This window comes from Neophocaena asiaeorientalis, unplaced genomic scaffold, assembly GCF_003031525.2.
Source record: "Neophocaena asiaeorientalis asiaeorientalis breed wild unplaced genomic scaffold, Neophocaena_asiaeorientalis_V1.1 scaffold186, whole genome shotgun sequence".
Classification (NCBI taxonomy): domain Eukaryota; kingdom Metazoa; phylum Chordata; class Mammalia; order Artiodactyla; family Phocoenidae; genus Neophocaena; species Neophocaena asiaeorientalis.
In genome coordinates this window covers 622862-644436 of record NW_020172504.1, presented here as the reverse complement: position 1 = coordinate 644436, position 21575 = coordinate 622862, and the positions used below count along the sequence as shown (strand labels likewise).

At 36.4% G+C, this 21575-nt stretch overlaps 1 protein-coding gene across 1 annotated transcript in view; it reads right to left on the bottom strand.

Moving 5' to 3' along the window:
- The window catches only part of LOC112395172 (charged multivesicular body protein 1b-2-like), a 28701-nt gene extending 8092 nt beyond the window's left edge, over positions 1 to 20609 (bottom strand). The window contains 4 exon segments of the mRNA XM_024738223.1: positions 6418 to 6515; positions 7180 to 7282; positions 17754 to 17934; positions 19344 to 20609. Coding sequence (XP_024593991.1) covers positions 6418 to 6515; positions 7180 to 7213 — 132 coding nt within the window. The 5' untranslated portion in view covers positions 7214 to 7282; positions 17754 to 17934; positions 19344 to 20609.
- Positions 20610 to 21575: the final 966 nt, after the last annotated feature.

Sequence of the window (21575 nt, the reverse complement as noted above, 5' to 3'; positions counted from 1 at the left end):
TACTCATTAACATTTTAAGAAATTAGAATATAAAGTTTAAAATTTTTTCCATAATCACTCAGCCATTACCACTATTAATATTTCAGTATAAAGTATTCCAAGTACATAAACCTATTTATTGAAATATTACAATATAAATTACAAGAGTACATGCATCAGAGCATACTGTTTTCTCACCTAATTAAAATTTTTTTAAGTCAATAAATATATAACTACATCATCACTCTAAAGACTGTTGAAAGAAAAAAAAAGGCTGTGTTGTATGGATGTACCATTAATCAGGGCTTTCCTCGTGTGTGGTAAAAACACTACTGATAGTACATAAAATTATTTTAGATGTTACACAGACATAAGTATCTTCATTTTAATCATGCATTTATTTAAATGTATATCTGAAATGGATATGACTAACACAGATCCATGCTTTCTGCTATACTGTAATAGCTATGGCCAGGTATTAAGTTAAAAGTCAATTTAAAGAAAAATGTTAAATAGCTCAGATGGTACCCCAGTATAGCAAAATTGATAGGGTACATAAGTGACTGAAATTAGAGCACATGGATCAGTTAAGATCCCTGTTTGCTGGGTATTTAGTTTGTTTCCAATTCTTCAATAATATAAACACCAATGTGATAAATACATTAGTATATGCAACCTCAAACACTTTCCAAGTTTTTTTCCTAGTTAACATCCATAACTACATATAGCTACAATTTTTTTTCTTGTGATGAGAACTTTTAAGATCTCTTAGCAACTTTCAAATATATAATAAAGTATTATTAACTGTAGTCACCACGCTGTACATTATATTCCCAGGACTTATTTTATAACTGATAGTTTGTACCTTTCAGCCATCTTCACCCATTTCACACACACCCACCCCTCACCTCCTTCCTCTGGCAACCGCAAATCTATTCTCTTTATCCATGAGTTTTTTTTTTAAGATTCCACATAAGTTAGATCACATGGCATCTGCCTTTCTCTCTCTGACTTATTTCACTTAGCATAATATGCTCAAGGTCCATCCATGTTGTTGCAAATGGCAGGATTTCCTTGTTTATGGGTGAATAATATTCGACTTTATATATATATATGTATATATATATATATATATATTCCAAATTTTCTTTTTCCATTCATCCATTGATGGACACTTAGGTTGTTTTCATGTCTTTCTTAAAAAATTAATTTATTTTATTTATTTTTGGCTGCATTGGGTCTTCATCATGGTGTGCGGGCTCCTCATTGCGGTGGCTTGTCTTGTTGCAGAGCACAGGCTCTAGGCGTGCAGGCTTCAGCAGTTGTGGCATGTGGGCTCAGTAGTTGTGGCTCATGGGCTCTACGGCACAGGCTCAGTAGTTGTGGCACATTGGCCTAGTTGCTCTGTAGCATGTGGGTTCCTTCCTGGACCAGGGCTTGAATCCGTGCCCCCTGCATTGGCCGGTGGATTCTTAAGCACTGCACCACCAGGGAAGCCCCGCATGTCTTGGCTATTATAAATAATGCTGCAATGAACATGGGGGTGTATATATCTTTCTGAGTTAGTGTTTTTGTTTCCTTCAGATAAATACCCAGAAGTGGAATTGCTGGACCATATGGTAGGTTCTAATTTTCACTTTTCAAGGAACATCCATACTGTTTTCCATAGTGGCTGCACTAATTTATATTCCCACCAATAGTACACAAGGGTTCCCTTTGCTCCACAACCTCTCCAACACTTTTTGCTTTTTGTCTTTTTTTTTTGTGTGTGTGTGCATGTGTGTGTGTGTGTGTGTGGTACGCAGGCCTCTCACTGTTGTGGCCTCTCCCATTGCAGAGCACAGGCTCCGGACGCGCAGGCCCAGCAGCCATGGCTCACAGGCCTAGCCACTCTGCGGCATGTGGGATCTTCCTGGACTGGGGCATGAACCCGTGTCCCCTGCATTGGCAGGCAGACTTTCAACCACTGTGCCACCAGGGAAGCCACTTTTTGTCTTTTTGATGACAGTCATTTGATAACAGGTGTGAAGTGATGTCTTACTGTGTTTTGATTTGCATTTCCCTGATGATGCGTGATACTGAGAACATTTTCATGTACCTGTTGGCAAATTGGTATGTCTTTTTATGAAAAATGTATATTCAGATCCTCTACACATTTTTAAATCAGATTGTTTGGTATTTTGCTTTTGACTTGTATAAATTCTTTACATATTTCAGATGTAAACGCCTTATCAGCTGTATGGTTTTCAAATATTTTCTCCCACTTTTAACTTAGGATAGAGTTAGCTGCCTTTTAAATTTTTTCATGGCTTCCTTTGCTGCGCAGAAACTTTTTTGTTTGATGAAGTCCCACTTCTTTATTTTTGCTTTTGTTGCCTCTGCTTTTGGTGTCGATTCCAAAAAATCACTGCCAAGACCAGTATCAAGGAGTTTACCATCTATGTTTTCTTCTAGAGTTTTATGACTTCACGTTTAAAGTCCAAGTCTTTAATCCATTTTGAGATAACTGCTGTATATGTTGTAAGACAGTGGTCCAGTTTTATTCTTTTGCATGTGGCTGTCCAGCTTTCCCAACACTATTTACTGAAGAGACTGTCCTTTCCCCATTGTATATTCTTGGGTCCTTTGTTGCAAATAAATTACCATAAATGTGTGGGTTTATTTCTGATTTCTCTATTCTGTTTCATTGATCTACGTGTCTGTTTTTATGTCAATATCATGCTGTCTCATTTACCACAGCTTGGTAATATAGTTTGAAATCAGGAAGCATGATGTTTGAGCCTTGTTCTTTCTCAAGATGGCCTTGGATATTCAGAGTCTTTTGTGGTTCCATATAAATTTTAGGACTGTTTGTTCTATTTCTACGAAAACTGCCATTGGCATCTTCATAGGGATTGAACTGAATTTGTAGATTGCTTTGAGCAGTATGGACATTCTAACAATATTAATTGTTCCAACCCATGAGAATGGAATATCTTTCCATTTATTTGCATCTTCTTCAATTTCTTTCATCAATGTCTTATAGTTTTCAGTGTAGTCTTTCAGGTCCTTGGTTAAGTTTCCCTAGGTATTTTATTTTTAATGAAATTGTAAATAAGATTGTTTTCTTAACTTCTCTGATAGTTCATTATTAGTTATAGAAACACAACTGATTTTTGTATATTGATTTTGTATCCTGCAACTTTATTGCATCTATTCTAATTTTTTTTTGGTGGATTCTTCTATATATAATGCCATGGGTTTTTTATATGTAATACATGTTATCTGCTAATAGAGACAGTTTTACTTCTTCCTTTCTGATTTGGATGTCTTTTATTTCTTTTTCTTGCCTAATTGCTCTGGCTAGGACTTCCAGCAGTATGTGGAACAGAAGTGGTAAAAGTCGGCATCCTTATCTTGATCTTAGAGGAAAACCTTTTAGCTTTTTTTCCTTGGGTATGATGCTAACTGTGGGCTTGTCATCTATGGCTTTCATTATGTTGAGGTACATTCCCCCTACATCCACTTTGTTGAGAGCTGTTATCATGAATGAATGTTGAATTTTGTCACATGCCTTTTCTGCATCTATTGAGATGAATATATGATTTTTATCCTTCATTTTGTTAATGTGGTATATCACCCTGATTGACTTGTGGATGGTGAACCATCCCCACATCCCTGGAATAAATTCCATTTAATCATGGTATATGACCCTTTTAATGCATTGTTGAATTTGGTTTGCTACTATTTTGTTGAGGATTTTTACATCTATGTTCATCAGGGCTATTGGCCTATAATGCTCTTTTCTTGTAGTTTCCTTGTTTGGTTTTGGTATCAGGGTAATGCTGGCCTCATAGAGTGAGTTTGGATGTGTCCCCTCCTCTTTAATTTTTTGGATGAGTGAGTTTGAGGTTGATTGGTATTACAGTTGCCCCTTGAACAACACGGGGCTAGGGGTGCCAAACCCCACTCAGTCAAAAATCCATGTATAACTTTACAGTTGGCCTTCTGTATCTACAGCTCTGCATCTGTGGATTCAACCGACCATGAATAGTGTAGTACTATAGTACATCTTGGTTGAAAAAAATATGTGCACAAGTGGACCTGTGAAGTTCAAACCTGTGTTGTTCAAAGGTGTACTTTAATTCTTTAAATGTCTGGTATAATTCACCGGTAAAACTATCTGGACCTGGACTTTGTTTGTTGGGAATATGCATGTTTTAATACTGCTGTGCTTGCCTGAGATTTGAAAATTCAAAAATTATTTTTAGATTATTTCTAATTTCCTCAATATACAAAAATGTAAGACCAAAATCTTTTTTATGTTTTCTCTTTCCTTGAAATAGTTGGGCTTATACTTTTAGAAAAGGATGATGCTAATACATTAATTTTAAGTATTTTTTCTTCTAACTCAGCCTAACTATTTCTTTCTCCTTTTCTGAAAGTTTTCTTCCCATAAAGTTTTCTCTATTAAGAGCATAAAATACCCAAAGTGACTCAATTTAAGGGTAGGATATACGCTATTACCAAAGATCAGAGTAAGTTAATAAAATATTAAAAATAGATACAAAAATACACATGTGCAGAAAAGAGTTAACACAGCAAGCCTGAGTCTGCTGTCCTTCGAAACGTCTATTTGCAAGTTTGGCGTGTAACTAGCATCTAGGAACTTGGATTTGGGGAAGGTTTCCATCTTTCCCAGAACAGTTAAGAATGGCTCACTGTGCCTACACTCTTTATACAAACAATGTGGTTTATGCCAAACAATGGATTTCCTTCTGGGAGACTGGAATTTTGGTGTGTGCTAGGCAGAGGATCCCTGCGTGACTACCAATAAAAGCCTTTGACTCCTAGTCACAGGAGAACTTACTTGGTAGACAACATTTAACATATGTTGTCACAATTTGTTGCTGCAGGAATTAAGCTTGTCCTGTGTGTTTCCACTGAGAACTCTTGGAAGCTTAAGCCTGGATTCCTCCAGACATCACCCCATGTGTTTTCCCTTTGTATCCTTTAGTGTAATATGTCATAGCCATGAGTCCAACTATATGCTGAGTCTTGTAAATCCTAGAAAATACACAATGCACAAGTCACAATATACATTAATTCTATGTACTATGTATATATAAAACTTATATTCAATGGAATATTACTCAGCCATAAAAAGAAATGAAATTGAGTTATTTGTAGTGAGGGGGATGGACCTAGAGTCTGTCATACAGAATGCAGTCAGTCAGAAAGAGAAAATCAAATACTGTATGCTAACACATATATATATGAAATCTTTAAAAAAATGGTTCTAATGAACCTAGGGGCAGGACAAGAATAAAGACGCAGATGTAGAGAATGGACTTGAGGACATGGGAAGGGGAAGGGTAAGCTGCAACGAAGTGAGAGAGTAGCACTGACATATATACACCATCAAATGTAAAACAGCTAGTGGGAAGCAGCCGCATAGCACAGGGAGATCAGCTGGGTGCTCTGTGACCACCTAGAGGAGTGGGATAGGGAGGGTGGGAAGGAGACGCAAGAGGGAGAGGATATGGGGATATATGTATACACATAGCTGATTCACTTTATTATACAGCAGAAACTGACACATGATTGTAAAGCAATTATACTCCAATAAAGATGTTAAAAAAATAAAAAACTTGGGCTTCCCTGGTGGCGCAGTGGTTGAGAGTCCACCTGCCGACGCAGGGGACATGGGTTCGTGCCCTGGTCTGGCAAGATCCCACATGCTGCAGAGCGGCTGGGCCCGTGAGCCATGGCCGCTGAGCCTGCGCGTCTGGAGCCTGTGCTCCGCAACGGGAGAGGCCGCAACAGTGAGAGGCCCACGTACCGCAAAAAAAAAAAAAAACTTTAGAGACTAAAGAAATTCAAATGAGCCAAAAAATGTGAAATATTTTTCTGACATACAGGCTTTATACTTCTCAATAACAGTGGTTCTGGCTACAAACCAAAGGACAGTCATTAGATCTAGGCAACAGAACAGTTAGGTAACAGTACAGTTATACTCTGTGTTATGAGCCATACTTGCACACATAAGTAGAAATAAACAAAAAAGCCATTATTAATTATGTCAAATAATAAATAATTTACTTAATAGATATTTGGCTTAAAATGCTAAAGCCAGTAATCCTTCTTCAATGTAAAATAAACTAAAACAACCACTCTTCCATCATATAACTGTGCTCATTTCATGAGTTTAAAAAAAAGTAAAAAGATTAAAAATTACTTACCTTGGGGCTTCCCTGGTGGCGCAGTGGTTGAGAGTCCGCCTGCCGATGCAGGGGACACGGGTTCGTGCCCCGGTCCGGAAGATCCCACATGCTGTGGAGCAGCTGGGCCCAGGAGCCATGGTCACTGAGCCCGCGTGTCTGGAGCCTGTGCTCTGCAACGGGAGAGGCCACAACAGTGAGAGGTCCGCATACCACACACACACACAAAATTACTTACCTTTTTAATCTTGGCCTTTTCAGCCTTTTCTTCTTTATCACATTTCTTGGCATTCCTGTTAAGTTCCTTTGTAGCAAACTTCAAGTTAAATAGGTGTTCTGAAATTATATGTTAAGGTTTAAAAAAAAAAAGTCATTTCCCAACCTAACTGAAAACAAGATGTTAAAATTATAAAACTTATAAGATTATGCTATTTAAACCAAATATTCACAAAGTATTTGAGGAAACAGAACAATTTTTATCTCTTCCACATTTGTTTTCTGTTAAAATTAAGTTAATTATTTTAAGAAATAATTTTAGAAGAAAATAAAAGAAATAAATAAAACTTAATAATTTTAAGAAACTTAATTATTTCTATTAAAACAAACTGATGGTTATCAAGGGGAAAGGTGGGGGGATGGATAAATTAGGAGTTTGGGATTAACATACACACTACTATATATAAAACAGATAATCAACAAGGACCTACTGTATAGCACAGGGAAATCTACTCAATACTCTGTAATAACCTATATGGGAAAAGAATCTGAAAAATAATATATGTATATGTTTAACTAAATCACTTGGCTGTATACCTGAAACTAACACAACATTTTAAATCAACCATACTCCAATATAAAATAAAAATTTTTTAAATTAAAGTAATGGCAAGAAAGATTAATTACAAAGGGAAAAAGAGCAACTTTATAGTAGAGAAACCTGGCAGATACCACCTTACCAAGGATAATATCACCAGTAATAAAACATTTCAACACCATTTACCTTCTGAAATGATGAACTGGGAAGAGTACAGCATACTTATATGGTGGTGTTGTCAAAAACATAACCTCAATTTACTCCAGAGAAACCGTCAGGGAATCCTGTACTGAGAGAGATATTCTATGTAAGATATAACTGACCAGTGTTCTTGTCAAGCATCAAGTTCATGTAAAGCAAAGAAAGACTGAAGAACTGTTATAGAATGGAGAAGACGAAGGAGCCATGCCAACTAAATGCAATGCGTGATTGGATTCTGAAACAGAAAAAGGACATTAGGGGAAAAACTGGTGAAATCCAAATAAGATCTGTAGTTTAGTTAATATTGTAGTGATGTGGATTTCCTTTGGCTTATGATTATGTTTATGTAAGGTGTTAACATTAGGAGAAGCTTGGTAAAGGGAATAAAAGAAATCTCTGTACATTTCTGCAATTTCTCTTTAAGTCTAAAACTATTTTAAGATTAAACATTTTTAATTAAAAACGACAAAAATATAATGGGAATAAGACCCAAATAAGCAATACCACAAATCTTTCATTTTCATGACACAAGCAAAAACAAATATGAAGTAATGCACATGAATCTGACAAAGCAATGTGGATTATTTCAAAACCAACTGCTTTATATCATGATTAAATCACTATTAAGAATGATGCTATGTGTTTTCTGCCCTTTAGAAAAAGGTAAAATCTATTTTTTTAAACCCTGATTCTGTATTTCTTTGGGACATTTATAAAGGATGCAGGGTTCATTTTTTTGAAAGGCACACATACACTATATAGTTTAAAAAGCTAACTGTTAGTTTGATTATATCACTATCAGAAAATAAGCATTATTCGATTATTTACCAAAGCTAAACCATAAATTAACCTTGTTCATCTCTCAAAGGCTTCATAGTTTTAATTTAACACCTTATATTTATGGATAATGAGAGGGAAGACTTGCTACCATGAGTACTTTTCATCAACAGATATAACTAGAATTGTTAAGAAAATAAGTATATGTGTATGAATTTCTGGGTAGTTTTAATGTATCATATATGTTACATTTTTAAGTAAGATTTATCAATTTCAGCTAGGTAACTGAGAAAATTATAGCTCCTTTTATAAACAGGGTTTTTTAACCTAAGCACTACTGATATTTTGGGCTAGATAATACTTTGTTGTGGGGGATGTCTTATGTATTCTACGAAGTTTATAAGCATTCCTGGCTTTATCCACTAGATGACACTAGCAACCCCTCTGTTTTACGAATTACAATAACCAAAAATTTCTCCAGACATTGTCAAATGCTACCTGGGGAGGGGGGCAAAATTGAACCCTGCAGAGAACCTGAATCACTGAGATAGATGGAAATAAATAAAAAGGTAATGATTTTTTTATTTTTCAAATCATCTCCCAAATAGAATTGCTGTCTCTGTAGAAAAAGTCACTATTGTTAAAAGCTGAATTAAGAAGCCAACTATTTTAGATGAATTCATATAATTTATATATTCATTGTTGTTTTTAAAGAATGATTTCAGTTTCCCTTAAACCTGAAATTTACTACAAACTGCAGATACTGAGGACTGACTACCTACTATAGCCAACTCTAATTTAATATTAATGGTTAAGAATGATCATGATATAAAATATTAGCCAAAAATATTAATAGGAGATCCATTACTAAAGTCCATTTAATACCATAAAGCTTTCCCCCCTTCATCCTAAAAAGACATGAACCACTTCCATTAATATGGAGGCCTACACATTTATAATAACACCTTGAAATACTGGATAAACTACAACAAATGCCCTTTTAAATACAGAGCTTAGATTGTAAAAATGGAAGGAAAATCCTCAGGAGACAGAAACAAGGAGGAAGAAGTAAATATTAGTAGTAGGTAAGCACTGAAGCCCCTGAAGACAAAGCCCCCTATGGAGCTCATGAGATGAGATGCTGGAACTGAATTTTCTGAATAAACCTAGAACCTTGAAGGCTACAACATTAGCATAAGGGTGTCATAGAAAGAAGTCTTATCAGCTGGCAAAGGAAGATGAGATGACAAGGTTAACTGTCATTATGGGCCTTGGCTCACAGCTGGGGGTGGAGCAAACTAGATAAAAGAAAATTAGACAAAGCTGAGGAGAAAATTAGCAAATTGGAGAGGCCCGCGTACAGCAAAAAAAAAAAAATTAGCAAACTGACTATAGATCTGAATTAAGATTAGAGTGAAAAAATAAGGTTAATATGAAAGAGAGGACAAGAAATAAAGAAAACAGAATAAAAAGGTCTAATATCTGCAATACCACAAAGATATAATAAAGACAATGTGCAAAATGTTACATTCAAAGAGATAATACTTGAGAGTCTTCCATAACTGATGAGAATAAAATCTTTAGACTCAAGAAACACAAATAAACAAAAAATCAAACAAAAAAACAATCGCAAGCAGAACATATAAAAATCAATCCAGAGAGGCAGAGTCAAGATGGTGGTGTGGTAAGATGTGGAGTTAGCTCCCCCAACAACTAGGGAGCCTGCCGGCCGCTGGTGGTATATTCTAATGCCCAAGGAGACAGGAGGAACCCCAGAGTGAACCAGTTTGCAGGATCTTGGTTCGCAAGCCTGGGGTTAGGCAGAAGCTACTGAGGTGGGAGCTCCAAGTCTGAACCACTGGACTAACAGAGAACCTCAGACCCCAGGGAATATTCATAGGAGTGAGGTCACACAGAGCTCCCCATCTCAGCACCAAGACCCATCTCAGGTCTACCCAGTAGCCTACAAACTCCAGTGTTGGGAGCCTCAGGCCAAACAACCAGTAAAACAGCAGTACAATTTCACTCAAAAAAAAATAAGATGGCAAAAAATATGCCACAGATGAAGGAGCAAGGTAAAAATCTACAAGACCAAATAAATGAAGAGGAAATGGGCAATCTACCTGAAAAAGAATTCAGAGTAATGATGGTAAAAATAATCCAGAATCTCAGTAACAGAATGGAAGTACAGATTGAGAAAATACAAGAAATGTTTAACAAAGATCTAGAAGAACTAAAGAACACACATAGATGAACAACACAATAACTGAAATGAAAAATACACTAGAAGGAATCAATAACAGAATAACTGAGGCAGAAGGATGAATAAGTGAGCTGGAAGACAAAATGGTAGAAATAACTGCTGAGGAGCAGAATAAAGAAAAAAGAATGAAAAGAATTCAGAACAAGCTCAGACACCTCTGGGACAACACTAAACACAACAACATTTGAATTATAGGGGTCCCAGAAGACAAAGAGAAAAAGAAAAGGTCTGAGAAAATATTTGAGGAGATTATAGTTGAAAACGTTCCTAACATGGGAAACGAAATAGTCACCCAAGTCCAGGAAGCACAGAGAGTCCCATACAGGATGAACCCAAGGAAAAACACACCAAGATGCATATTAATCATATTAACAAAAATTAAATTCAAAGAAAAAAAATATTAAAAGCAGCAAGGGAAAAACAAAAAATAACATATAAAGGAATCCCCATAAGGTTATCAGCTGATTTTTCAGTGGAAACTGCAGGCCAGAAGGGGTGGCAGGATATACTTAAAGTGATGAAAGAGAAAAACCTACAACCAAGATTACTCTACCCAGCAAGGATCTCATTCAGATGCAATAAAGAAGTCAAAAGCTTTTCAGACAAGCAAAAGCTAAGAGAATTCAGCACCACCAAACCAGTTTTACAACAAATGCTAAAGAAATTTCTTGAAGCAGGAAACACAAGAGAAGAAAAAGACTCACAAAAACAAACCCAAAACAATTAAGAAAGTGGTCATAGGAACATACATATCGATTAAATGCCCCAGCCAAAAGACACAGACTGGCTGAATGGATACAGAAACAAGACCCATATATATGTTGTCTACAACAGACCCATTTCAGACCTAGGGACATATACAGACTGAAAGTGAAGGGATGGAAAAAGATATTCCATGCGAATGGAAATCAAAAGAAAGCTGGAGTAGCAATACTCATATCAGATAAAATAGACTTTAAAATAAAGACTGTTACAAAAGATAAGGAGGGACAGTACATAATGATCAAAGGAACAATCCAAGAAGAAGACAAAACAATTATAAATGTTTATGCACCCAACACAGGAGCACCTCAATACATAAGGCAAGTGCTAACAACCATGAAAGGAGAAATTGACAGTAACACAATAACAGTAGAGGAGTTTAACAATGGACAAATCATCCAAACAGAAAATAAATAAGGAAACTTAAGCTTTAAATGACACAATAGACAAGATAGATCTTATTGATATTTATAGAACATTCCACCCGAAAGTGGCAGAATACACTTTCTTCTCAAGTGCACACGAAACATTCTCCAGGATAGATCACATCTTGGGTCACAAATCAATCCTCAAAAAATTTAAGAAAACTGAAATCGTATCAAGCATGTTTTTTGACCACAATGCTATAAGATTGGAAATCAATTACAGGAAAAAAATTGTAAAAAACAAATACAGGGAGGCTGAACAGTGCACTACTAAATAACCAAGAGGTCACTGAAGAAATCAAAGAAGAAATTTAAAAAATTCATAGAAAAAATTGACAATGAAAACACAATGACCCAAAACCTATGGGATGCAGTAAAAACATTTCTAGGAGGAAAGTTTATAGCAATTCAATTATAGCAATTCAATCTCACCTCAAGAAACAAGAAAAATCTCAAATAAACAATCTAGCCCTACACTTAAAGCAACTAGAGAAAGAAGAACAAAGAAAACCCAAAAACAGTAGAAGGAAAGAAATCATAAAGAACAGAGCAGAAATAAATGAAATAATAATGAAGAAAACAATAGCAAAGATCAATGAAACTAAAAGCTGGTTCTTTGAGAAGATAAACAAAATTGATAAACCCTTAGCCAGACTGATCAAGAAAAAAAGGGAGGGGAGGCAAATCAATAAGATTAGAAATGAAAAAGGAGAAATCACAACTGACACTGCAGAAATACAAAGGATTATAAGAGACTACTACAAACAACTATATGCCAGTAAAATGGACAACCATGAAGAAATAGACACATTCTTGGAAAGGTACAATTTTCCAAGACTGAACAAGGAAGAATTAGATAATATAAACAGACCTATCACAACTAATGAAATTGAAACTGTAATTAAAAATCTTCCAACAAACAAAAGTCCAGGACCAGATGGCTTCACAGGTGAATTCTATCAAACATTTAGAGAAGAGCTAACACTGATCCTTCTCAAACTCTTCCAAAAAACTGCAGAGGGAGAAACACTCCCAAATTCATTCTACAAAGCCCCCGTCACCCTGATACCAAAACCAGAAAAAGATACCACAAAAAAAGAAAATTATAGACCAATATCACTGATGAACATAGATGCAAAAATCCTCAACATAACACTAGCAAACAGAATCAAACAGGACATTAAAAGGATTAAAAACCATGATCAAGTGGGATTTAACCCAGGGATGCAAGGATTCTTCAATATATACAAATCAAACAATGTGATACACCACATTGATAAATTAAGGAATAAAAACCATAGGATCTTCTCAATAGATGCAAAACAGCTTTTGACAAAATTCAACACCCATTCATGATAGAAATTCTCCAGAAAATGGGCATAGAGGGAACATACCTCAACATAATAAAGGCCATATATGACAAACCCACAGCAAGCATCAAACACAATGGTGAAAAATTGAAAGCATTTCCACTAAGATGAGGAAAAAGACAAAGATGTCCACTCTCACCACTCTTATTCAACATAGTTTTGGAAGTCCTGGCACAGCAATCAGAGAAGAAAAAGAAATAAAAGGAATACAAATTGGAAAAGAAGAAGTACAAATGTCACTGTTTGCCGATGACATGATAATATGCATAGAAAATCCTAAAGATGTCACCAGAAAATTACTAGATCTAATCAATGCATTTGGTAAGACTGCAGGATACAAAATTAATGCACAGAAGTCTCTGGCATTCCTATACACCAACAATGAAAAAAACACATAGAGAAATTAAGGAAACACTCCCATTTACCACTGTAACAAAAAGAATAAAATACCTAGGAACAAACCTGCCTAAGGTGGTGAAAGACTGGTACTCAGAAAACTATAAAGCACTGATGAAAGTAATCAAAGATGACATAAACAGATGGAGACATATACCATGTTCTTGGATTGGAAGAATCAATATTTTGAAAATGACTATACTACACAAAGCAATCTACAGATTCAATGCAATACCTATCAAACTACTTATGGCATTCTTCACAGAATTAGAATAAAATATCTTACAATTCATATTATATATATATATATATATATATATATATATATACACACACACATATTTTTTTAAATTAAGCATTGTTCTGGAGTCCTACCAAGCATAAGAAAAATAAAAGGTATATAGATTACAATGGAAATCATCAAAAAATCATTACTTGAAAATACCCATAGTCTCCAACCCAGCAATCCCACTCCTAGGTATATACCATAGAGAAACTGTCCCCAGCTGACACAGCAAATATGTACAAGTGATCATAGCAGTATTGTTTATAATGACAGAAAACCATGGAAACAACCTAAATGTTCATCACTAAATAGAATGGATAAATTGTATGATATTTCTACAATAAAGCAATTATACTCCTTTATTGGATGTTTAAAAAGAAAAGGTACAGATGTTAAAAAAAAAAACTACATAGAGGTGAAAGTGAAAATGACATAATGAATGAATCTGAAGAACCATCTTGAATAAAAAAGAAAACATTATACCACACACATAAAATTGGAAAATATGCAAGGCATTAATTATATCCTAAGAATGTACACGTATGTGGTCAAATATAAACAAATGCATGGAAATGATAAATATGAACTTTTAGACAGTGGTTGCCTTTGGTGGGGAAATAAGGGAGATGAGTTGGTAATGTTTTATTTCTTAAGCCCAGTGGCAGGTAACTGGTCTTTTATTCTTTTTTGTACTTGCTCTTGGGGAGGTGAGGATTAAAGTTACATGATTTTTGTAAAAAATTCATTTCAAATAAAAGGTTAGATTGAGAGTTTATAGTCCTGTTGCATGAGATGGTATCCTTGCAATTTAAAAAAGAGGGTTGCTTGAAAATTAAAAGAAAAAAACCCAAAAGCATGTATTAAATAATACTGGTAAATGGACAACACTGTTAGGAATGTGTAGTAGTATTATAACTTGGATACACTGAACCTGTTTGTGCTTGATATAAATTTAATATAAAATAGCTCTTCTCCAAGGCTGTCTTCAAACATTCTGGTCCTAAATTTTAAGTATACTCTGTGGAAACACTAATTTGAAATTTACAGTGTCAGTAGCTACTTACTCTGTATTCCCATGTTACTTTATATATGATGTACTTTTCTGTATTTCATTATAATTCTTTGTTTACATGTCTACTTCTTTAACTAGACTATGGACACCCTGAGAATATGGATGAACCCTAATTATCCTTATACCATCAGCTTAGTGCAGTGATTAATGGAAGTACTCAATAGATTTAAGTAAATGAATAGTAGAAAAAATGTTTTGCAATGGTACCTGATATACTGGGGAAAAAGCATCACTGATGTTGGGCAAGAGGACTCGATTACACATATAAGCTTAAGAATAAGTTTACTCTAATACAATGATGTTTATTTCTGTAGTATATTAGGATTCTACATGATTCCATTCAGGAAAAAAAAGGGCTCTGTGGCTAAGAGTGAGAAAACCAATGTCATAGCAGATCCCAGACTTTTTAAAAAATCCTTGGACTGGTATAATTAACAGAAAGAATAGCGCAGCACCAAAAATGTAGGAAGGAGAGTCTCACAATAAAGGACGGCTTTTAAAATTGAAGACATTTGGTTTTGGAAAATACTTTTTACATGGTCTCTTCTTATTTTTCCCATTTTGACTCATAAATATAGTGTAAAGCACATGATTCCATAGAGGTGGACTACATACCTTAGACTACCACCCCTGCCAAATATATTCATATGTGTCTATGTATCCCAGGCAACCTGTAAAACCAGTGTTTTTCTGATGATGTATCTTTTGTCCTAGGCCAGAAATCAAAACACTCCTCCGTCTAAAACCTTGCCTCTAACTCTCGGGTACCTTCTACAACCAGGGTAGGCGATTCTTAAATTCAGGTGCCTGCTATTCAAATAATCACCCTCTGTATACACTACAATAAGTGAATATCCTCTATTGCTAATGTGGAAAATAATGGCGTTGATTCAACCACTAAATTGAACTATGAACCAGAGTTGATATACTGTGAAATATTTTAGATATTTTAGTTAGCTGTAAATCCTTGGAGTATTTTTCTATTTGGAAAAAATAAAACTGGCAGAATAATCTCCTTCACTGACTAATCATAAATTCAATTTGGCAAAGTGGTTGCTATTAAGACAGTATTTATTTTTCTTTGCCAACTGAAAAGACAATGACTGAAATACTTTATTTTTGATGGATTGAAGGTTTAGAAAGGCTGAAGAGTAATACATATTAACATGTATAGAATAATGCATAAGGCCCTAAACTAGATCTTGGGTAATCCCAGGCTCCAGCAACTTGTGCTTCAGTGATGATGGCCTCCACCAGTTACCTGACTCTATGTCTTCACATACAGCTCCTTTGTCCAGTGTACCCTTCTTCCTCCCCTCCCTACCATCTTCCTCTTAACCACTATGAGGTTTATTATACACCACCATGCTTGCTTTTTTGCTAACATAAACACTGACTCCGAAAAATTGGTCTCAAAGATCTCCATTAATGGCAGTAGGTTTCCCTCCTCCTGCCAAAATCCATGCAAAAGGAAAACACTAACTCACTTAGCCCTTGGGATTGATAAATAAGAAAAATCAATGAATCATCTGAACAATTATTTCAAATTTTCAGAAAGTAGTATTCCCTATCTTCTAACTCTATAAAATTAAAATTTAAAACATTACATCATACAGGTGTACCTCTTTCTTTTTTTTTTTTTTTGCAGAACGCGGGCCTCTCACTGCTGTGGCCTCTCCCGTTGCGGAGCACAGGCTCCGCATGCGCAGGGTCAGCGGCCATGGCTCACGGGCCTAGCCACTCTGTGGCATGTGGGATCTTCCTGGACCGGGGCATGAACCCGTGTCCCCTGCATCGGCAGGCGGACTCTCAACCACTGTGCCACCAGGGAAGCCCAGGTGTGCCTCTTAATATGAAATATATCTATGAATAGACTTGTCTTCGAGAAAATCTAAGCTAGGTCCTCCCTAAAGTGATTGTGTTGATTCATTGTTTTCCAAACTCTTTTTAAAGCAAAAATCTCAAATGCAATGTCAATATATAGAAAGAGTAGCTCTGCATAACCCTAGGACTTGATCAAATATAACTGAAGTGCACTGTAAGTTCTGGAGGCACTATGGAAACGTGAACACACCAGAGACTTTGGAGCCGAGCTCAGATCCTTTACACTTACAAGCTCTGTAGCTTTCTTAGCTTTAATTGCCTGTTCTATAAAATGAGGACACTACCACCCGTCTTCCAGGGTTGTTTTGAGGTTTTGAGATAATATATAAAATCCCCAGCACAAAGTTTGGTACATAGTAGATGTTCAATAAATTGTCATTACCACCTCATGATTTAGATAAGTCACCTATCTTAACTGGGCAATACAGCTAGTCAAGGAATAAAAAAAATCCCAATGTGTCTTTAAAACATTCTATGTTGGGCTTCCCTGGTGGTGCAGTGGTTAAGAAGCTGCCTGCCAATGCACAGGACACGTGTTTGAGCCCTGGTCTAGGAATATCCCACATGCTGCGGAGCAACTAAGGCAGTGCACCACAACTACTGAGACTGCGCTCTAGAGCCCGCGAGCCACAACTACTGAGCCCACACATCACAGCTACTGAAGCCCACACGCCTAGAGCCCGTGCTCTGCAACAAGAGAAGCCACTGCAATGAGAAGCCCGCACACCGCAACAAAGAGTAGCCCCCTCTCTCCACAACTAGGGAAAGCCCACACGCAGCAACGAAGACCCAACACAGCCAAAAATAAAAAAATTTAAAAAGGAAAAAAAAACATTCTGTGTGATTTCATTTAATAGCAATCACACTGCTGACAGGCAAAGGGGAGAAATCACCTATGCCTTAATAGATTATTGCTTTAAAATTTAAATAACAATCATTAGGGTTCCACATATTTAATATGCATACAGAAGGAAACCTTGCTCTAAGATTTCAATCTGCTTCCTCAAGAAAAATGGTTATAGTCAGTTTACTAGCAGAAATTCATAGTAGAACTCTTACATCCTGCCTACCTCTCTGAAGTGGGTGGAGCAACACCAAGGGAAAGTAAGTTATCCCAACATAGTAGGGCAGAAAGCTATTTGATTCCAAGTGCCAACAGTAGGATTTTACAATCCTTTACATAGAAGTAAAGGTTGAAAACAAAGGAGGTAAGAGGAAGGAATAAGAATGTTCTACTAGCACCTGCCTGCTCCAGAATAAAGCAGTGGTGCCATACCATAGATGGTTATTCATACATTTGATGAGAAAAAGTGGCATTATATACCCAACTTTCCTCTTTTTCAGCTCCCAGCATCTTCATCATCCCTTGTGTATGTCTGGGAGGTAGAGTTTGGGAACACAGAAACTCAGGGAGATCTTCAGAATTGAAAGAAACCTTAGAGATCGCTTGTCAACTTCCCTCATTGTACAGATGTGAAAACTGAAGCCTAGAGATGGGTAATTAACTGTGAATAGAAGAACAAGAAGGAATTCAAAGCCAGCTCAACTCTTATTTCTCTTTTTGTATTTTAACTTTCATAGTGAATTGCTCAGAAGTGATCCTCAAATAGCATCAAATGATGAACGATAAGCATTCCTTACATAAAATACTTCTTGTAAGACAACATTCTACTAGCAAGCCAGGACATACATTGTAAGACTACTGTCAGGTGATATTTAAAAAACAAAATTTGAACTATTATTAATATCTTGGTTAAAATATCACAATACATTTGTCAACACTAGCAAAGCCTCAGGGACTCTGATCTGTAATTCTGCTTTAGGATGTAAAGCCATTCACAATGGAGAGCATTTTTAAGGTAGCTGGCAATTTTTGCCTATAACACAGTCTCATCTGTCTAGGTGACTACAAAAGGAGACAATGATACCAGTCCAGTTCACAACATCCCTTTCTTTACTCTTATGTCTACAGTACCTATTATCTACTTCGTTGCTTCTCAACCTTTTTCAGGTTAGAATCCCCTAGAGAAAGAGATGTCAGCGACAAATATTTTCCCCAGGAAAAGGCACATTGCCATACAGCATAAACTAACATGATATTGTAAAAGCAAACATACTGTAATAAAAATTTTTAAAAATAAATAAATTTGGCTATTCCATCAGTTGTTTAAAATGATATTGGATCTAATCCAACATAACTTCAGTGTATCTATCTGCCCAAGGACAGAAGTCACAATTACTATGCTAATTCAATTGTGTTAGCACATTTATTCTTCTTACATACTGTAACAATGAGATTTCTGCATTTCAAATAGGTGACAAATAAATGTTACTCAAGTTTCAGTTCAAGTTATTTATTTATGAAAGACAGGTCTGAGTCCATATGTCATTTTCTTCCTCTATACTCAAAGGAAAAGGTCTGGATTCTAAAAAGAGGACCAAGAGAACTAACCACTGCCAGACGGTATGAATGAAGTCCTCACTTCCTTTGATGGACTTAAGAGTAGTTATAGTTCATTTTTGTTATGTATTAAACTACTGATAATAGTACCATTAATTTTAATTATAGTCAGGCATACATACTTTTCAGTGAAAGAAAATTAGTAACTATCTTATTATTGGAAATCACATAGAGTAGGTTTTTAGGTGAGCAAAAGTAATTTGCATTATTAAAGTAGGAAATAAAAGCAGTTTTAGAGCTATTACCTCAAACCCTTCCAAAAGATCTGGCAAAAAAGATAGCAAATTGTACTCCACTTCTTAATACTTAACATGTTCAAAACTTCGTAATTTAGTAATCCCTTACATTTCATTTTACCTTCACAAGAGCTTTATAAGGCTGACAGGTCAGTTAGTATGTTTACAGATGAGTAAACATTGCATAACAGAGGCTATATGAGTTGTTCTAACTCACATGTTTCTTAAAAGGCAGAACCGGGATTGGAAATTGATCTTCTGACTCATAATCCAGTGCTCTTTTATGATGGTGCTTTAATAAAAATCATCTAACACAACTACACTTCTATAAATTATATCCTTTAAACTGGGCCTTTTAGTCATCTACTCTGTTCATGAAATGACCTATTTCTGCACCTCCACAAAGGTTCACATTTTATTCTTGGTTTATCTTGGCCAGTTCAGCACCAAATATGTTACCAATATTCTCAGTACAGTTTACATAATTTAATCCTCTCACCAAATGTCTTTCTATATTTCAGACTTACAAATTAATGAATGAAAATAGTTTCAATATGAGCTATCAGAGAATTTCTATGACCCAATTTTGTTATTTTGCCAAGTTTCATTCAATAGCAAGATATCAAACTACTCTATTTCTGTAATGCCAATTTCTGGAAGAAGGACAAAGACATGAAAATCCTGTGATGGTATTTCACTTGCAAAAAACCACCTCATCCTTCTTCAATTCAGAGCTTCACACAGTTTGGTTCCTAACCTTGAACACATTACTTAAGTGGTAACACAGGTGCAACTGATGGATTTTTGTGGCTTTAGGAAACTATGAGTTTCCTCACGTGCTAAATCAGATTATTAACAAGCAAGCAATCAACTTAGTTCGGAGGGCTGGTATTAAGAACTCATTACCAGTCACCTCCATCCAGAAAAAGGAAGAAGTTCCACAAAAACTATTTGCCCTCGTTACCCATTCAAAACCTATACCTCTGCCCCAAACCTCTGGCAAACTGTCGCCTGCTTCCACACCACTCTCCTTCGATTTTTCAGAAGTGGATAAATTCCCTGAAAGAACAGGTGACAGTAGCCTTCAACAAGGGAGGGTTCGTGTTCAGTAATCTTCTCAAAGCAGCCCCACGTCCCCTGATTCAGGATGCTTGTGGCTACCAGGAAAACAACAACAAACAAAACAAAATAAGCTGCCAAAGCCTACCAATCGGAGTCAGAACCCTCATCCCTCCTCAACTAGACCTAAAAGGTCACCACCAGGCACCTTCCAGGGCTCCAGGCCCTCCTCTCTCCCACCTCTTTAAGCCCTAGCAGCAGCTTTTAAGAAAGGAAAGGATACTCTCCATATTCGACATGGTCCCACGACTTTTCTTGGGAGGCGACAGGCAGGGGCAGCGGCAAGGATTTGACTGCAGTGCGCTCAGAGCGCGACTCTAGTCCTGAGCTGCTGCCGGCCTGGCTCCTAGGTCCGCAATCCCACTTCCTGTTTCTGCGCGAAGAAGGCGGGGGTGGGGTGCGCGTGGGGGGATGGAGCCGTCCGCGTCCGAGGGGCGGGGCTGGGGCAAAGCCAAAATGGCTGCTGCTCTGAGAGGCGGATAGGGTGTGTGGCAGTCGCTTCCGTGCGTTGGGGGTTAGAGCGCAAGAGGTTAAGCCCCTCCCCTTCGTGTCCTTAGCTGCACCCAAGCCTAACCAGCGCCTAACGGTTTTCGTCACCCAGCTTACTTTTCTAGTTCTTTCTTTTGTCCTACTCCAAACTCTCTTTAACCTTCTGCCCCACCTCTTCCCTCAGATTTCACACTATCCTTGACCCCTCACTTTTGTTCTCAGAGCTTGTCTTACGGATGAAGGAAAAAGGTATAGGGCTTTTAAAGTACTTTAAAAAAAGTTATAATCGTATGAAATAAGGGATTAGCGGGGTTGGTAGTTTTGAGTTGTGAGGTTCAATTAAAGTGTTAAAAAGGATATGATCCTAAAGTTTTTGGTTAGATGGGGAGGACGAAAAAAGTTAAGCCTAGGTTTAAGAGGTGAAGTTGCCGTGAAATATATATTCGTAATAAATAGTTTATTATTATTTTATAATAGATGGTGTAAAATATGAAAATTACTACTAAGTCTTTAATGGACGGGACGTTAATAAAAATGCTAAATAGCGGTTAGCATTTATATGTGAGTTATTAATATATCCAAAGGTAATTAATTAGACGCTGAATCTCTAGATTTATGGGAAGGAAGGGGATCTTTGGCGTTGGTGTCGCTGCATTTCAATTCAAAACTCTTAGACATTCCAAGAAAGAGCTCAGAGATACTACTTTGGGGGGAAAAATAGCTAGAATAATTATACCCTTATGGAGGAATTTTATAAGCTTGGCGTTTAAATTTTTCTTATCGTTAATATTTAAATATGTGGGTAAAAGAATGAGTAAATAATTGGCTAAGCCTCTTTTTA